General features: G+C 37.4%; 1 protein-coding gene across 1 annotated transcript in view; it reads right to left on the minus strand.

Annotated features, from left to right (window-relative positions):
- The window catches only part of DCBLD2 (discoidin, CUB and LCCL domain containing 2), a 112907-nt gene that overhangs the window by 52619 nt on the left and 43433 nt on the right, over positions 1 to 16855 (minus strand). The window contains exons 3-6 of the mRNA XM_069063843.1: positions 14074 to 14211; positions 4119 to 4170; positions 1948 to 2020; positions 678 to 811 (exon numbers count right to left, since the gene is read on the minus strand). Coding sequence (XP_068919944.1) covers positions 678 to 811; positions 1948 to 2020; positions 4119 to 4170; positions 14074 to 14211 — 397 coding nt within the window. The remainder of the gene's footprint in view (positions 1 to 677; positions 812 to 1947; positions 2021 to 4118; positions 4171 to 14073; positions 14212 to 16855) is intronic.

Consider the following 16855-nt stretch of genomic DNA (forward strand, 5'->3'; position numbering starts at 1 on the left):
GGTCATAATTTTATTATTCTGTCTGTTTTGACCCCCAGACATGAGTACAAAAAGGAAGAGCTATACTGTTGAGTATAAGAAAGCAATTGTAGAGGAGTCACATGTCATTGCTGTCAATGTTCATTAAAATAAGCCCTCTGGTGTTTTTCTGTCCAAAAAAAGTAATAAGACAGTGTCTTATTATCGGGGAAACATGGTATCTTGATTCTCATTGATGCTACTTCCATAAAAATGTCAAGGGGACTTTTGGAAATACCATACTAGAATATTGATCCATTTATTCTCTATTTAAAACAAGGGTTTTTAACCTAAGCTCCCTATAGAATCCCAAAGGAGTCCATAACCATCAGAGGAGCTCTGAATTTGAATGAGAAAAAAAAATTAGATCTTTACTTTTCATTAATCTAACAGAAATTTAGTACTTCCTTCAATTCTGAATTTTCAGAAGCAAAAATACTATTCTAAGAATGAACTTATAGGTTTCACCAGACTGTCAAAGAGATCCATGACACAAAAAGAACCTTTGATTTACAAAAACATAAAATATGTAAAAAGTATGCTACTCTCAAGTGTTTATTTTATGAGCATTTGATATGTATAACTTTCTTATTACTAGAATATAAACTCTCCCCAACACTCCCAATAAATATCCACAACACAGCAAGAATAATACTTACACTACAGATGTGACATTATTAGCCAAAGAACTTTCATAGTATGGTATGCCTTTGCTGATTACAACACTGATCTGGCCTCCCAAATTATTTGACACAACTCCTGCATGTATACCTGCCATGCAAAGTGAAGATGACTTGGGGAAAAGAAATGGAAAATACTCACGATTAGTCTTATTATTTCTATTATAAACAACATATTTAGTCTATTTTAATTGTTTGGTCTGTGGTTTATAAAATATGACAAATTTTCTGTGAATAATATATATAGATACATACCAATTTGAATCAATTAATAATTTATTAAATGATTGCTATATGGCAGGCACTGTCCTAGACATTGGGGGCAGGGGGGTGGCACCAAAATAAAAAAGAGACATTCCCTGTCCTCCATGGGTTTACATTCTATTGGGCAGATGTAACTTGTTCATAGACAGGTAAATAGAGGATACATACAAGATAAATAGCCAGTGGTTTGGGGTCACAAGGAACACTAACAACTAGGGGGATCAGGCAGACAATCTTGAAGGAGATGGCACCAGAGGTAAAACTTTAAAGGTGCTAAAAACTCCAACAGTTAGTGAGTAATAAGGGCATTCCAAGCAGGCAAGACAGTCTTTGCAAATATACCTCTTCAGAAAATGAAACATCTTTACACAGGGAACAGCAATTAGTAAATATAATATTTAATCATATTCAAAATATAGGGTGAAGCTAGAATCCAAAAGGCTTTACATGCCAAAAGTGTTTTATTTTGTCCTAAAGGCAAGAGAAAACCAATGAAACTTCTTGACAAGGGGAGTGTCAGGCAGACCTGCACTTTAGGAATATCAGTCTGGTAGCCATGTGGAAGACAGAATGGAGCAGAGGGAGAACAAATGGGGGTGGGGAGAGGAGATAACTAACAGAAGGCTACAGCAAAAATCTAGACAAAAGGTGGTGAAGTCCTCCCTAGATTAAGGTGATGAACAGAAGGGGACAAATGCAAGGGATGTTTAGCAGGTAGAATTGAGAAGGCATGGAAATTATTAGATTTGCAAAGGTAAGTGCAAAGTCAAGGATGAATCCTGGGTTGCAAACTTTGGTGACTGGAAGAATGCTGCCATTAGCAGAAGTAAGGAAATTAAAAACACTAAAGCACCAATTCCTAAAAAAGAGTATTCATAAAAAGGTACAAAAAATGTATACTCACCTACTCTGAACTTTAAAAAAAAATATATTTATTTTTAAAAAAAAAGTAGAACTCTTAAAATAAAATCTACATCCAACTTACATCTCTATATCCATGAGGAATAGTTCCAGAAATCTCAGCAAAAGGAATAAGGCAGCCCGCTGGACAGTACTTACTGAAAGACAAAAACCATTTAAAGAGTGTGTGCTGGTACATCTTCAGTCAGTAACACTACTTTAAATCAATTAAGTGTCCTGATTCTACATCTAAATTGTAAACAGTATTCATGGCTCAGCAGTCATATTTTCTCCATGGCCGCTAGTCACCTGTGAATCTCATGTTATGAGATACAGTCAATACATTTCTAAGAACATATGGATAAGGTGATGGATCTGAGATGCAGAGTGAGGTACACATTTTCAGACTTGCTTATGGATGAACCTGTTTTGACTATATTTGTTACAAGGAACAGCTTTTACTATATTAGAGGAGGAGGGAGTTGTGGAGGTGAGTAGGTGAGTAGTGACGGATGAAAGAAAGTGTCAGTGAAAGGGCTTTAAAAATACACAGGAGAGGAGTCCAAGCAGGGCAGTGTTTGGTGCTGTAATGTGAAATTTAATGTATACTTAAAACCAAGTTGTATATAGGAAATTTATGGTTTCATTTATGAAATTCTTTAAAAATTATTTTTTATAAGAAAATGATCATGTTTGTTGACGCTGGTTAAGTTCATAAGAAAAAAAGTTTTAGAAAGGAAAAAGAAGAGCACTGTTGATAAAAATAAAAAGGGATTTTATCTGATTGTTTTTTAAGAAAAGAGTAATCCAAATTATCTACCAAAAAAAGTAAATAAGAATAATGTGGTATGAATGGTTCTCAGTCATTCACTATTGCTAACAATAATAGTAACATTTTACATAGATAGAGCACTTACTACGTATGGGCCAGGCACTGGGCTAAACATTACATAATTATGATCTCATCTCATGTTCACAATATCCCTGGGAGGTAAGTGCTATTACTATTCCCATTTTACAGATGAGAAAAACCACAGCAAACACGGATTAAGCAATTTGTCCAGAGTCACACTGCTAGTAAGGATCTGATGTTTATCCACTACACCACCACCTGCTGTCTCTATTGTATCACTGAAGAATTTTGAAAAACATTCTAACTTGCTCAATCTATAAAATATGAGAGTATCGGCTACATCTTAAACGTCCTCTCCCTGCTTAAAATGACATGATTTAATGAACTGTGATGCATAAACTTAGCATTCACCCACTTAAAAAACTGACTACCACTATTCTTGCACTTTGGAAATCAGAAGTCAGTAGTGTTCGTATTTATATGCCATGGTCTGCCATTCTCCCTGTAAATGGCTAAATCATATCAAAATCTGGAAATAATAAGTAACTGAAGTGTCAACAAACTTTGAAAAAGGGCAATCAGGAATATAAAATGGTAACCTAAGGAAAACAAAAACAAAATATTTAATCTGTTTAGAAGGCACTTTATTTTGTGAACTTCCAAAGTAAAAAAAAAAAACAGTAGAACCAATTCCCAATTTAAAAAAATTTAAAATATCACTAATTGAAGTACAATTAAAGAGACCTAACAGTTCATAATAACCCTATGTGTTACTCTTAATTTGGATTTAGGGAGGTAGACCTTTTGTGGATAGACATACTACCTATAAGGCACACACTTAAAGGGATAATAAACTGAGTACACATGACATTATTTAAAAATGTAAAAAGCAGAAAAAGAAATAAGTTGCATTGAAAGTAAGAAGCTCCAAAGATCAATCACAAATTCAAAATAGGGCTTTATATCTTTATAAAACATATGTAAATGTACTTTAACCCATTAAAATTATTTCTATACCTTCCCCTTACATTGTAAGTTTTTTCAAAGCTCTAAAGAAATAATTCTCCTAATTTTAAATTCATGTCATCCTTCTTTTTCTCCATTTATTCATATGTAAAATGGGGATAATAATATTCCTGTATTGCCCATCTAAGACGATTATTATGAAGGAATGATATAACATCTTAATCTTAATTCCAATTTTAGAAACATACAAAATATTATAATGAAGGTAGACTCTGGAACATATTTTTTTGAACTATCGCAAGAACACTTTCATCTAAGTATACAAGAATCTTGGAAGAATGGTGATATCATGCAATGAATCTATCAATTTAATAATGTTTAGATCAAAATGGTATGATCAAAAACAAAATAAAACAAAGTGTGAAATTTGGTCATACCTGAACTCTGGCTCCAAAAAATTAGCTGCAGTATCTAAACAAGTAATTAGATCTGGAAAAAAAAAATGAAAAAAAATCATATTAATAAGGTAGAGAGCAGTCTCACAGAAAATGTATAATTCTTAGGAACCTTCAATCTTTTATTAAAAGAAAGACTCAAGAAAATACTGCATGATTTAAACAGCATTTATATTTTAAGTTTCTTGATCATCAGGAAAATATTTTCTCCCATGTGCCCCATACATTTTATCTAATGACCGCCATACTACCTAGTACCATAATGTATACATTGTTAATTGATGTAGATGAGTATTTAATTAAAGCTGAAGATGTAATTTCTATTAAAAATTTCAAAGGATGCGGGGCGGCCAGGTAGCACAGCGAGTAAGAGCACCGGCTCCAGTGTTGAGAAGACCTGGAGATCGAATCCCGGGCTCAGACACTTAGCACCCACCCAGAAACACCTGACCGTGTAACCTTGAGCAAGTTACTTAACCCCAATTGCTTAGGGGCGGCCAGGTGGCTCAGCGAGTAAGAGTACCCGGCTCCAGTGTTGGGACGACCTGGAGATCAAATCCCGGGCTCAGACACTCAGCACCACACCCAGAAATAACTGGCCGTGTAACCTTGAGCAAGTTACTTAACCCCAATTGCTTAAAAATATTAAAAAAAAAAAATTTCAAAGGATGTATAAGATGTAGTTGATACTCTCATATTGAACTTTTTTTTTGGAGGGGGAAGGCAGAGTAATTGGGGTTAAGTGACTTGCCTGAGGTCACACAGCTAGTAAATGTTAAATGTCTGAGTCTGGATTTGAATTCAGGTCCTCCTGACTCCGGGGTCAGAGCTCTATTCACTGCACCACTTAGCCACCCCTGTTTTGCTGAGTTTTGAAGGCAAAAATGTTACAAACCTATGATAGGAAGCTACTCTTCGCAAAAGAAAAGGCTAATCACCATATGTCACCAATTCAATTAAACCGTTCTCTTCTCTTGAATCCCCAGGTGCCTTTATCATTTTGTCTATAATGCTCTGCCCAACCTCATCTTTGGATCATTCTAACCATTCGCTTTCTTAAATCCTAAATATATCCTGAAAATCACAAAACCATTCTGACTACAAATTTATTTTTATACAATCTCAACTGGGCTCTCAATACTGCCAGACAATCTTTCTATAGCTGCCTTATCAACAACTCACTATCCTACTCTCCACAGGGGCTCTTCCAGACCTTTTTGCCCAAACCTCCCATGGCTCGCAATTCCCCCACTCTATCAGCCCTGTCTCATATTTAGCAGAAACAATTGAAGCCATTCACCACCAGTTCCCTCTTCATTTCTCTTCCTCATCTCCAATCACTCAGGTATCTTCTGCCACTCTCTCCTCCCTCACCCCTTGCCTGACACAATGAAGGGGCCTTACTGCTTACCAAGGCCAATCCCTCTACCTGCTAAAGTGATTCCATCCCACTCTGTCCCTTCCAATATCATCCCTACTCTATCATTTATTTTCAATCTCTTCTTATCTAATGGTTCATTTCTTACTGCCTACAAATATGTCTATGGCTCCCAAACACTGAAAAAACCCTCATTTGACTTTTATCCCCACTTTCATCCTCTGTCCCTTCTGTCCTTTGTAGATAAACTCCTCAAAAAGTCATCTACAATAGCTGCCTTCATTTTCTCTCTTCTTAACCCCTTACAATTCTGCCTCTGACTTTTATCATCCCAGTGAAACTTCCCCTTCTAAAGTTACTTGGGTACCAAATCTAAAGCTCTTTTCTCAATCCTTATTCCTCTTGACCTTTTCACAGCCTCTGCCACTGATGATCATTCTCTCCTTATTGACAGTGTCTCTTCCTTTCTCTTGGTTTTCAGGGCAAAACTCTTTCCTGGTTCTCTTCCAATTTTTCTGACTTCGTGGATCCTTACTCAGACCATGATGACCTGTAACTGTAGGTACCCCTCAGGGTTCTGTCCTGGACTCTCTTTTCTTCTCCCTCTACTACTTCACTTGATGATCTCATCCATTCCCTTGTATTTAATTACCATCTCTAAGTTGATGATTCTCAAATCTATCTTTTCTGCCCCAGTCTCTCTGCTAACCTCCAATCTCGTATCTCCAACTGACTTTCCTATATCTCCAACTGAATATCTAGTAGACATCTCAAACTCATCAGATCCAGGAGAACTTCCTGTTGCTCCTCCTAACCCCTCCCCACTGCCTTCCTACTCTACTACTACAGAGAGTGACACCATCCTCCCAGTCCCTCAAGCTCTTGACCAAGGCGTCATCCTATATTCCTCACTCTTTCTCACCTTCCAGATCAAGAACTATGGATTTCACCTTTATAACATCTCTTGAATATGCTTCCGTCTCTCCTCCGACACTGCCACCACTATAGTGCAGCTCTTCATCACCTAAAGCCCGGACTCCTGAAATTGCCTGCTGGTGGGAGTCTGCCTGCCCCAAGACTCTGCCCACTCCAATGCATCCTCAATTTAACCACTAAAGTGATTTACAGGTCTGATCAGGTCACCCCCCTACTCAATAAAACTCCAGTGGCTCCCTATGATCTCCAAGACCAAATACAAAGGCCTCTATTTGCATTAGAAGTCTTTTATAACCTAGCCCCCTCCTACTTTTCTATTCTTCTTATATCTACTCCCCATCATATACTCCTCTATCCAGTGACACTGGCCTCCTGACCGTTCCAGGAACAGATACTCCATCTCTTGGTTCTGGGCATTTTCTCTGGCTGTTTTCCCATGCTTGGAACAATTTCCCTCCACATTTCTGCCTACTGATTCCCTGGCTTCCTGCAAGAGCCAGCTAAAACTCTATACAGGAAGCCTTTCCCAACACCTCCTAATTCTAGACCTTCCCTCTGTTAATTACTTCCTATTTATCCTGTATATGGCCAGGGACTATTTCTTGTCTCTTTCTGTATCCCTGGTGCTTAGCAAAGTGACTGACACATAGTAGGTGCTTAGTAAATGTTTATTGACTGAATGACATGACAAATCAACAATACTTAACAGACAAATTTTTCATTTTTGAAGCACAGGCTATAAGACAAGTCTGGGTACAAATATCCATATTGACTACATAACAATGAAACTGATATTTTGATTTTTCAGAATCAACTCTACTAGTTTTGTATTCACAACTAAGCAATTCTAATATTAGGTAATTTGAGTCAACAAACATCAGATTTTCTGAAAAGCTTCTATACTTCGAAAGCAATTATTTTTAATGATGCTAGTAAATATTCTTTCAGCAAGACTTTAAGTAAAACTGTAAAGTCGTAAATGGGAGAAAAATGAAAAAGGCTGGAAATTTAATAACTTCTTTGATGAAATATTTATTTAAAAGTTTAGTTTGACTTAAATTCAGAAATATCATCAGATGAAAACTAACAAATCAATCCAAAGAACATATTACTGCATAAAATATAATCTCATAAAATTGTGTTTTTAAAAATAGCCAAATGACAGCATAATAGCTACCTGAAACGATTACATAATCAAAATATATTTAAAGTTTTTGTAACCAACTCTCCTAGTTTTATAAGTGCAACTTAGCTATTTTACAAAGCTGACAGAGCACTCTGCATGCTTGAGACACTGATTTATATGCCTCTAAAGAATGAAAAACCTGAGTCTATATTTCCCTCACACTTCAAAACAAATTTAATATGATAAAAGTTATTATAATTACTTAGTTAATAAATAATAGAAGACAGAACAGGAAGATAATTTCTTCATACAAAATATAATTTGGTCTTTTATTCAATTCACCAATTAATAGGTTTTCCAAAGAGACATAGCACAGTGGTCTCTCTCCTTAGTTCTCATGACTTCTAACTACACTCTACTGACTATGTCAGTGGCTGGAGTAGAATTGCTTATACTGAAACTCATTATTGCTTGAACTCCTTCAGCTTCAAGAGTCTTTACTCCAAAATTTTACTCTTTCACCATGATCTCCTCCCCTTCCATAAATACCACAAGTCTTCTTCTTCTACACCTGTCTTCATTCTCATTTTACCTAATATTTCTTGATCCCTCTCTCTTTCCTCCTAGCTCATTACCTATTCTAGCTTCACATCCCTTCAATCACAATATTAAACACAGAGTAAATTACTGAAATAACTCTCCCCCTTGGAATGTACTCTGCGCTCTGATCCAATCACATCTAGAATGTTGTGTTCAGTGCTGGGCACCAAATTTTAGGAAGGACACTGATAATCTTGAAGGTGGTGAGAGAAGGCAATCCAGATGGCAAGGGACCTCAAGTTTATTCCCTAAGTGAACTGATCGAAAGAAATGAGGATGTTTAACCTGGACAATAGAAGACTTGGTGGGGGCTGGGGTAAGGACCATGATAATGATCTTTAGCTTTAGAAAGAGCTGCCATAGGGAAAGTCTAAAGAGACTTATGCCCCAGGGGCAGAGAGTACAAAAGTAAAAGAGACAGAGCCCCAGGGGCAGACAGTAAAAGTTACAAAAACAAAAAAATTAGGTTTGAGGTAAGGAAAAGTTTCCTAACAATTAAAGCTGATAAAAAATGGAATGGGATACATCAGGAGATCTTGAAGTAAAGGTTTGATGATTACTTGCTGGATAAGTATGTGTTAGACTAGAGTCTTATATGCTCCCTGCCAACTCTGAGATTCTGGGACTCTGGGGATGTTTTAGTCCCATGTTAACTAAGGTTGGTAATTAATGGAGTAACAACAAGGAATGGAATTCTACCCCTCCCCCAACACCCTCTAATACTGCTTCCAAATTGTTAAGTACTAGGTAGGTAGCACAGTGGAAAGAATACTGGCTCTGGTGTCTGGAAGACCTGAGTTAAAATCCAGCCTCAGACATATACTAGCTGTGTAACCCTAGGCAAGTCACTTGACCTTTTTTGCCTGCATTTCCTTAACAATAAAATTTTTCAGGATCAAACAAGATAATATATGTAAAGAGTTTAGCACATTGTCTGGCACATAAATACTAATTCCCTTTCCTTCCCTTACTGGAAGAATTTCTCAAGAAAGGCTAATGGGGTATGCTTAAAATTTATGCTAACTACTAAACTCAAATGAGCCTACAAAAGCTGAAAAGAAATACTTTTATTCATTTCTAACTTTCCCAATAAGATTACTTTAAACTTCTGCTGCCCACAACATCAAGGTTCTTTCTTTTAACAAATGATTTCACCTCTTATTTCACTGAGATTCATGTTAATCAATGTGAACTTCTTCAACTTTTCACTTCTATTCTCTTGTTTAAAGGAATATTATGTTTGCTCTTTTCTACTTTACACTAATCCTTTATCTGGATTTTTTTCTCTAATTTTCTTTATCTGGACTTCCTAACTGGATCTACATGCATTAGGTCTCTTCCTTCTCCAAACCGTTCACACAGTTGCTGCCATCCTCCTGATAAGTAAGGCTAACAACATACCTTTCCTTCTCAAACATTATCAATGACTTTTCATGCCTACTAGGGGTGGGAAACCTGCAGTCTGGAGGTCACATGTGGCTTCTTAGGTCCTTGAGTGTGGTCTTCTGACTAAGTCAAAGTTTTAATAGAACAAATCCTTTTATTAAGGGGATCTGTTCTGTGAAGTTTGGATTCAGTGAACGGGCAGCACGTGAGGACCTAGAGGGCCACAGGTGATTTCGAGGCCATAGGTTCCCCATCCCTGGGCCTTATACCATAAAATAACAACTAACATTTATATAGTTCTTTATAGTTTACAAACGTACACTATTTCATATGAATGACCTTTCCTAACATTCAAGTCCCTCCAAAATCTGGGCTCAACTTACTTTTCCAAGCTTATCATCTCACATTATTTTCCTTTGTCTACAACATCTCTATCCTAGTCAGAGTGGACTATGAGGCACTCCATGATCATTTTGTTCTCCCATCACTGTGTATCTGCACAGGCTATACTCCATGACTGAAACAAACTCCGTCCTTTAGAAAACTCCCTCCTGTAGAAATCCTTCTCTTCATTCAGTTATGAATTTCTCAATGAAGCCTTTCCCTGAGCCTCTTAGCCAGAGGAGACCACTCCCTATTTGACTTCTCCTAATCAGTTAATCACTTTCTAATTTGTATTATAGTTATTTGTCTAACTATCACCTAGATTATAATACTCAGGTTGCATGCTATTAAATTGTAAACTTCTAGATGCCAGGAACTATTTTTTTAAATCTTCCTATTGATCTTCAGTGTTCTGCTTAATGAGTATTTGCTGAATTGAAGGAATAACTTTCCTTCCCACAATTCACTCCTGAATGAGGCTTCTATGAATATCCTCAGACTGGTTCCTTAAAAAGGATCTATTCTGGTTATCTATGGGAAGGAGGGATTAAAAGGAAAGACTAGAAAACAGGAAAATAAAGTTGGAGGTAATTACAATCACTGGGTGCTAAGTGATAAAGGACTGAATTAAGGTAACAGTCACATGAGTGGAGGAAAAAGAATCATTATTACATTTACATTACATTATTAATGTAAAATTAACAAGATTTAGTAAATTAATGGATGTGTAGGAAGGAAAAGTCTAAAATGGCTGAGATTACAAATCCGGGTCATTAAGAAGGGTAGTGGAATCTTCAATAAAATAAGAGGAAGGATGAGTTCAGGGAAGTGGAGGAAACTGCTGGACTCAGTATAGGGCAAATGTTTTGAGATTCCAATGGGACATCTAGTTGGTATCTCCAGAAGAAGTTAGAGATGCAGGACTATAGTTCCTAAGGAAAAAAAAAAACATAACTGGATATTTGCTGAAAGAAAAACTGTACCTATGGAAGCAGATGAAATCACAAAAGGAGAAAGCATAAAAAGAGAATACAGAACATAATCCAGAACAGAAACTTTGTGTATACTTATATTTCAAGGGTACTGGATGAAAGATGAACAGTGGAGGAGACAGGAACAGTTAGATAGAAAAGAGGAGTCCTGAGAAGAAAATAAGTTTTCAAAGCCCCAGGAAAAGAATGTCCTGGAGGTGTGATCAACAAAACAGTGTTAGAACTGCAGAAAGGTCAAGGATAAAGTCTAAGGAGGATAAGCATTTGGAGAAGACCATCAGATTTAGAAGTTAAGAGATCAATCTGCATAGATTTGTTTTGCAGAACTATATTCTTTTGTTTCAAGAGAAGTTTCGTTTTGTTTTCAGGAAGAAATGATGATAATGCAAAGAAAAAAAGAAAGAAAAGAACATCAAGGAAACACTGAAAATACACAAAAGACAGCAGCAATGGTTCAGGAGACACAAACAGGAAAAACTTGGAACTAGCATGATTACATATATACATATTATATGTATATATGTTTATGTGTATGTGTGCGTATGTGTAAAAATCCAAGGTATGTGAAGATTTGTGGTTTCATACAAAATACTTTTTACCTATTCTTCTTTGCATATGGAAATGATCATGTTTGTTGATATTTATCGAGTTCATCATAATTTTTTAAAGAGCTCATTAATAATTTCAAAAAAAGAGTTTCAGTCTAATATTAAGGTTGAGAAATCAAGTATAAGGAGTTGAGAAGTGAATGGAGAGTGAGGAAGTAAAGACACAAGAGTAGACAAGGTTTTTAGTAGTTTGGGAATGAAATTTGGGAAGAAATAGTACTATATATAACATGGAGTGGCAGGATCAAGTAAAGGTTTTTAATCATGAGAGAATATGTGACCATGTCTGGAGTCAGTAGATGGGAAGAAATTGAAGAAAAGAAAGAAAAAGAGGAAGAGGTAAAAAATTTCAAGAGAGAGAAAAATAGAGAGAATGGCTGCCAAGCAATAAAGGAAATAAAATGGATTAATCTTGGAAAGGGGAAAAGCCATTTTAAGAAGTTGGAGTTTAACCTAGGTAAATAGGGTGAGGTACATACGAGCTAGTAAACAACAAAGGACCTCAACTTTTTCAGTAAAGTAAAAGTCAAGGTCATTTGCTGAGAGACAAGGTTTTGTTGCAGCATTAGAAACTTATGAAGAAGGTCTGAGAAAGCAACTGTGGGAGTCATACTGGGGAATCATTAAGGGAAGAATAAAAGGATTCAAATAGACTGGTTAGGGCCTAGTTCATGTTGGAGAACGTGAATCTGTAATGGATACAGATGGCAAGGTTGTATGACTTGCTCCAGTAGTAGAGTTAGGCTTTGGAGGAGACAGATAGTGAGTGTAACCCAAGACCAAAGACTGAGAGGGAATGAATGACAAAGCAAGTGAGGCAAGTGATTCAGAGATAGAAAATGGTGCAAAACTGAACTGGCTACCTTTGAGGTCAAGGCTATGAAAGGGAGAAAAGAGAGGCCAGAAGAGAACTGGTGGATGGGAAAATAGGAAGAAATAAAGGAGGGAATCAAAGGGAAAGATAGAAGGTCAGGAAATTATGACCATAAACAAGAATTTCTGAGTTAAAAATAATGGAAGTAGAAATTTTGGGGTGATACTAAAAGTAATGGATAAAAGATATTTTGTAATGAGAAAATGTTCAAGACTTGGCAATTGTTCAAATACCTCCCAGCTCTGCTAGCACCTACGACTGTTATTCCTCTCTCCTCACGTTCACTCCCATCCTCTGGCTTAGAATCCCCTGCTATATTCTACACAAATTTCCCTCATTCTCAAAGTTTTCTTTAACCCCTGGAATCCTCTTGCTCCATTATAAGTAAACTATTCTTCATCTTAAACTTTCTGTTGAGCATATCCTCTGTCTTTTTGCATAACAGAATCCTGGCCTCCCATTAAGGATAACACAGCCCTTTTATCTTTCTTTAAAGAAAAACTGCTCTTTCCAGCTTCCCTTGGAGAAGAACAAGTGAGGCATCAACATACTCCTTATCCCCTACTAGTACTTCCAGATCATTACTTTGATCCTATTCCTCAATAATCTCACATAATCTAAAAATGTCACTGTCTTCCCATTTTGAGTGTTAAAATATACCAATCTCAAGTTTCTCTCTCTTTGCTCTATCTGTCCCCTTCCCATCTTCCCTCCATCCCTCCCAGAATCTGCCATTATTCTCTGACCTCAATATTCATAGTAATCTTTCTAATAAATACATCTAAACTGCTCCCACAAACCCTTGCAGATTGTCTTCCTTTCATAAAAGGCCATCTCCTACTAGCTAAAATCAATAGCCTTTTCTCAGTCCCCTTAATTTCTTTGCAGCAAGTGACACTTGTGACCACCCCCTGTGTCCTTGTTATTTTTATCCTCTCTTCCTATGGCTTCTAAGCCACATTTTCTTGGTTCCATTGGTACTTTCATTTCTTTCATTTGATATTCCTATGTGACCCATGTAGCTGTCCTCAGTATTCCTAATGTCCAACTAACTGTGAGATGAATAAACATTACATATATTCATTTTACAAAATAAACAGAAAGTCAAATTTGTTTTTAAAATAAATATAAATGTAGTTCTATTTTTATTTTTTTTTAAAGCAATCGGGGTTAAGTAACTTGCTCAAGGTTACACAGCCAGTTATTTCTGGGTGAGTGCTAAGTGTCTGAGCCCGGAATCGATCCCCAGGTCATCCCAACACTGGAGCCGGTGCTCTTACTTGCTGTGCTACCTGGCCGCCCCTGTAGTTCTATAAAAAAATTATACTCTATTTTACCACTGTCACAGATATAAAGTGGTATGTTTATATCCAAACAATAAAAGTTTTACATTTCCATTATGTTAAAATCTTTTCCAATATTATGATTTTTCATGAGATTGAAAGGTATTCCTCTGTTGAAGATAATACTTTATGGGATAGCATGCAACATTTTTAGTGTCTGGAAGAGGTTTACTGTTCTTACCACCAATATACAGAACAAAGTTTTGACAGAGTCTCTAACATCTCCCTTCCATCTTGAACTTATGAACTATTTAGAGAAGTTTTTTTTTTAATTGGCAATACGTGAAAAACTGTGAAAACTAAAAATTACCTGGTTTATCTGTAATTGAATAGGAGGCCAAAAATCCGCGTCCAGAAATATGGGTTCCACTCATGAATAGCACTGTCATTTCATTGCTTTTTGATTCAATCGAATGGTTCAGTTGCAACCCCAGACCACAATATTTGCCTAAGAAATTTTAAAAAGTATATTAGCTTATGTACTCACCGTGCATAACATAACAGAATATAGATATCAGCAATGTATTTATAATTAATATTCAGCAGCCATTCAAAGCTTTGAAATGGTAAGTAAACTCTAACTTTATTGAAGAAAAATAAATAGTAACTCATTCAAAGAAGAGACAGTGAAGGCAGTAAATTTCAAATTCTCTACTAATCAGTGCTCCATTTTATTTATTTGTGGCAGACAGAAATCACACAAATGACCTTTTAGTAAGTTTGCTTTTTTATATGCTCAGTGACTTTCTTCCTGGTTTTTGTTTCAAGCCAACCACCGGGGTGTTTCAGTTCACAAGGGCCATCTTTCTGGGGGTCCTCAGACTGCAGGATCAAAGGAGGAGCATGGGGGGCGGTAGAGAGTGAAGAAGAAAGAATGAGAAAAAATAAAGGTGAGGGACCTAAACAGTGTCTTGATGCATGGCGCCTGGCTCTTAGTAAGTGCTAAATAAATGTCTGTGGTTGACAAATAATATGTGATTAGTAAACTGGCTCTAAAAGGCAATTCCAGATCTTTGTGGGGGACGGAGTCAAGGTGGCGCAGCAGAAGCAGGACCTCCCCACTGCCCCGCCTTCCACCCTTCCCAATCCATGTAAAAGGGGGACTCCAAACAAACTTTGGAGCTGCAGAACCCACAAAATGACACAGAGAAGCTAACCTCCCACTGAGGACAGCCCAGCAGGCTGGCAGGAATCGGCCAGCACAGCGCTCTGGGAATTGAGCCCAGCTCCAAGCTGAGGTTTTGGCCCCAGGACCGGCCTGACCAGCCACCAGCCAGAGGGACCCCAGATCACCAGTAGCCGTGGCCGTTTCCAGATTTATCAACACATAGATGTGAAGGACAAAGTGAGAGGTCAGTGCAGTCTGGACTTTGGGACCCAGTAAGTGGGAGTGCATGGCTTTTGCCCCCAGGGCAAGAAGCCTCTGAGACGCTGGCTGCCACATGACAGCTTCAGCTCCTGGCCTGCAGAGTGTAGGGGGACCAAGCACCAGTCTGAGGGGTAATCACTCTTGCTTTAACCTGCTTGGATCTGGATTGCAGTCTAGGGCAGAGGTCCTGGGGTGTATGTCCAGCTTGCCAGAGCATGTGGAGGCCTCAGAGAGGGCACCAATCTAATACCTCCAGCAGCTGAGAAAACCCCAGCATTTGGGATGAAAGCTCCCCTGTCTGGTGGCAAAGTCCTACTGTGGGAAAAAGCCCAGGGGTCAAGTGACTGAGGGGCGACATGACAAGGCAAAGGAAACAAAGCAGACAGAAGATTCCAACATTAGACTCCTATTTTGGGGACAAAAAGAAGCAAAGCATGGAACAGGAGGAAGACAGTGAAGTCAGAACTCCTACACCAAAAGCTTCAAAGGAAAATACGAGCTGGTTACAGGCCATAGAGGACCTTAAGAAGCAGATAAGAGAAGTGGAGGAAAAATTGGGAAGAGAAATGAAAGCGATGCAAGAAAATTATGAAATGAAAGTCAACAGCCTGACTGAGGAAAATCACACCTAAAAAAACATACACTCAAATGGCAAAAGAGGCTCAAAAAGGCAATGAGGAGAATCATTGCTTCAGAATTAGACTGGAGCAAATGGAAGCTAATGACTTTATGAGAAATCAAGATGCTGTTAAAACAGATCCAAACAAATGAAAGAATAGAAGGCAATGTGAAATATCTCATGGGAAAAACCACTGACCTGGAAAATAGATCCAGGAGAAATAATTTAAAAATTATTGGACTACCTCAAAGTCATGATCAAAGTAAGAACCTAGAATTCATCCTCCAGGAAGTTCTCAAAGAAAACTGCCCTGATGTTTTAGAACCAGAGGGCAAAATAGAGGTTGAAAGAATCTACTGATCACCTCCTGAAAAAGATCCCAAAAAGAAAACTCCTAGGAATATTATAACCAGGTTTCAGAATTCCCAGATTAAGGAGAGAATATTACAAGCAGCCAGGAAGAAAGAATTTGAATATTGTGGAAACACAATCAGGATAACCCAGGATCTGGCAGCTTCTACACTGAGGGATCAAAGGGCTTGGAATATGATATTCCGGAGGTCAAAGGAGCTGGAATTAAAACCAAGAGTCACCTACCCAGCAAAACTGAGTATTATGTTTCAGGGGAAAATATGGTCATTCAGTGGAATAGAGGACTTTCAAGCATTCTTGCTGAAAAAACCAGAGCTGCATAGAAAATCTGACAGTCAGATACAAGAAGCAAGAGAAGCATGAGAAGGTAAACAGGGAAAAGAAATCATAAGGAACTTATCAAAGTTGAACTATTAACATTCCTACATGGAAAAACAATAATTGTAACTTATGAAACTTTTCTCAGTAGTTGAAGGGACTAGAAACATATATAGACATACATATATATGTCTATATATGAGGGTATATGGGCATATGAATACATATGTGAATGTGTGTATATATGTTTACAAGTATACATAGATAGAGGGCACAGGACCAATTTAATCAGGAAGGAATGATACTTAAAAGGTTAAATTAAGAGGTGAGAGGAATATAATGAGAGGAGATGGGGAGAGATAGATTGGGGTAAACTATTTCATATAGAAGAGGCAAGGGAAAATGGTTACAATG

Source organism: Petaurus breviceps, unplaced genomic scaffold (genome assembly GCF_028583685.1).
Source record: "Petaurus breviceps papuanus isolate PSGF00001 unplaced genomic scaffold, PetGlider_PUasm1.0 90603, whole genome shotgun sequence".
NCBI lineage: Eukaryota > Metazoa > Chordata > Mammalia > Diprotodontia > Petauridae > Petaurus > Petaurus breviceps.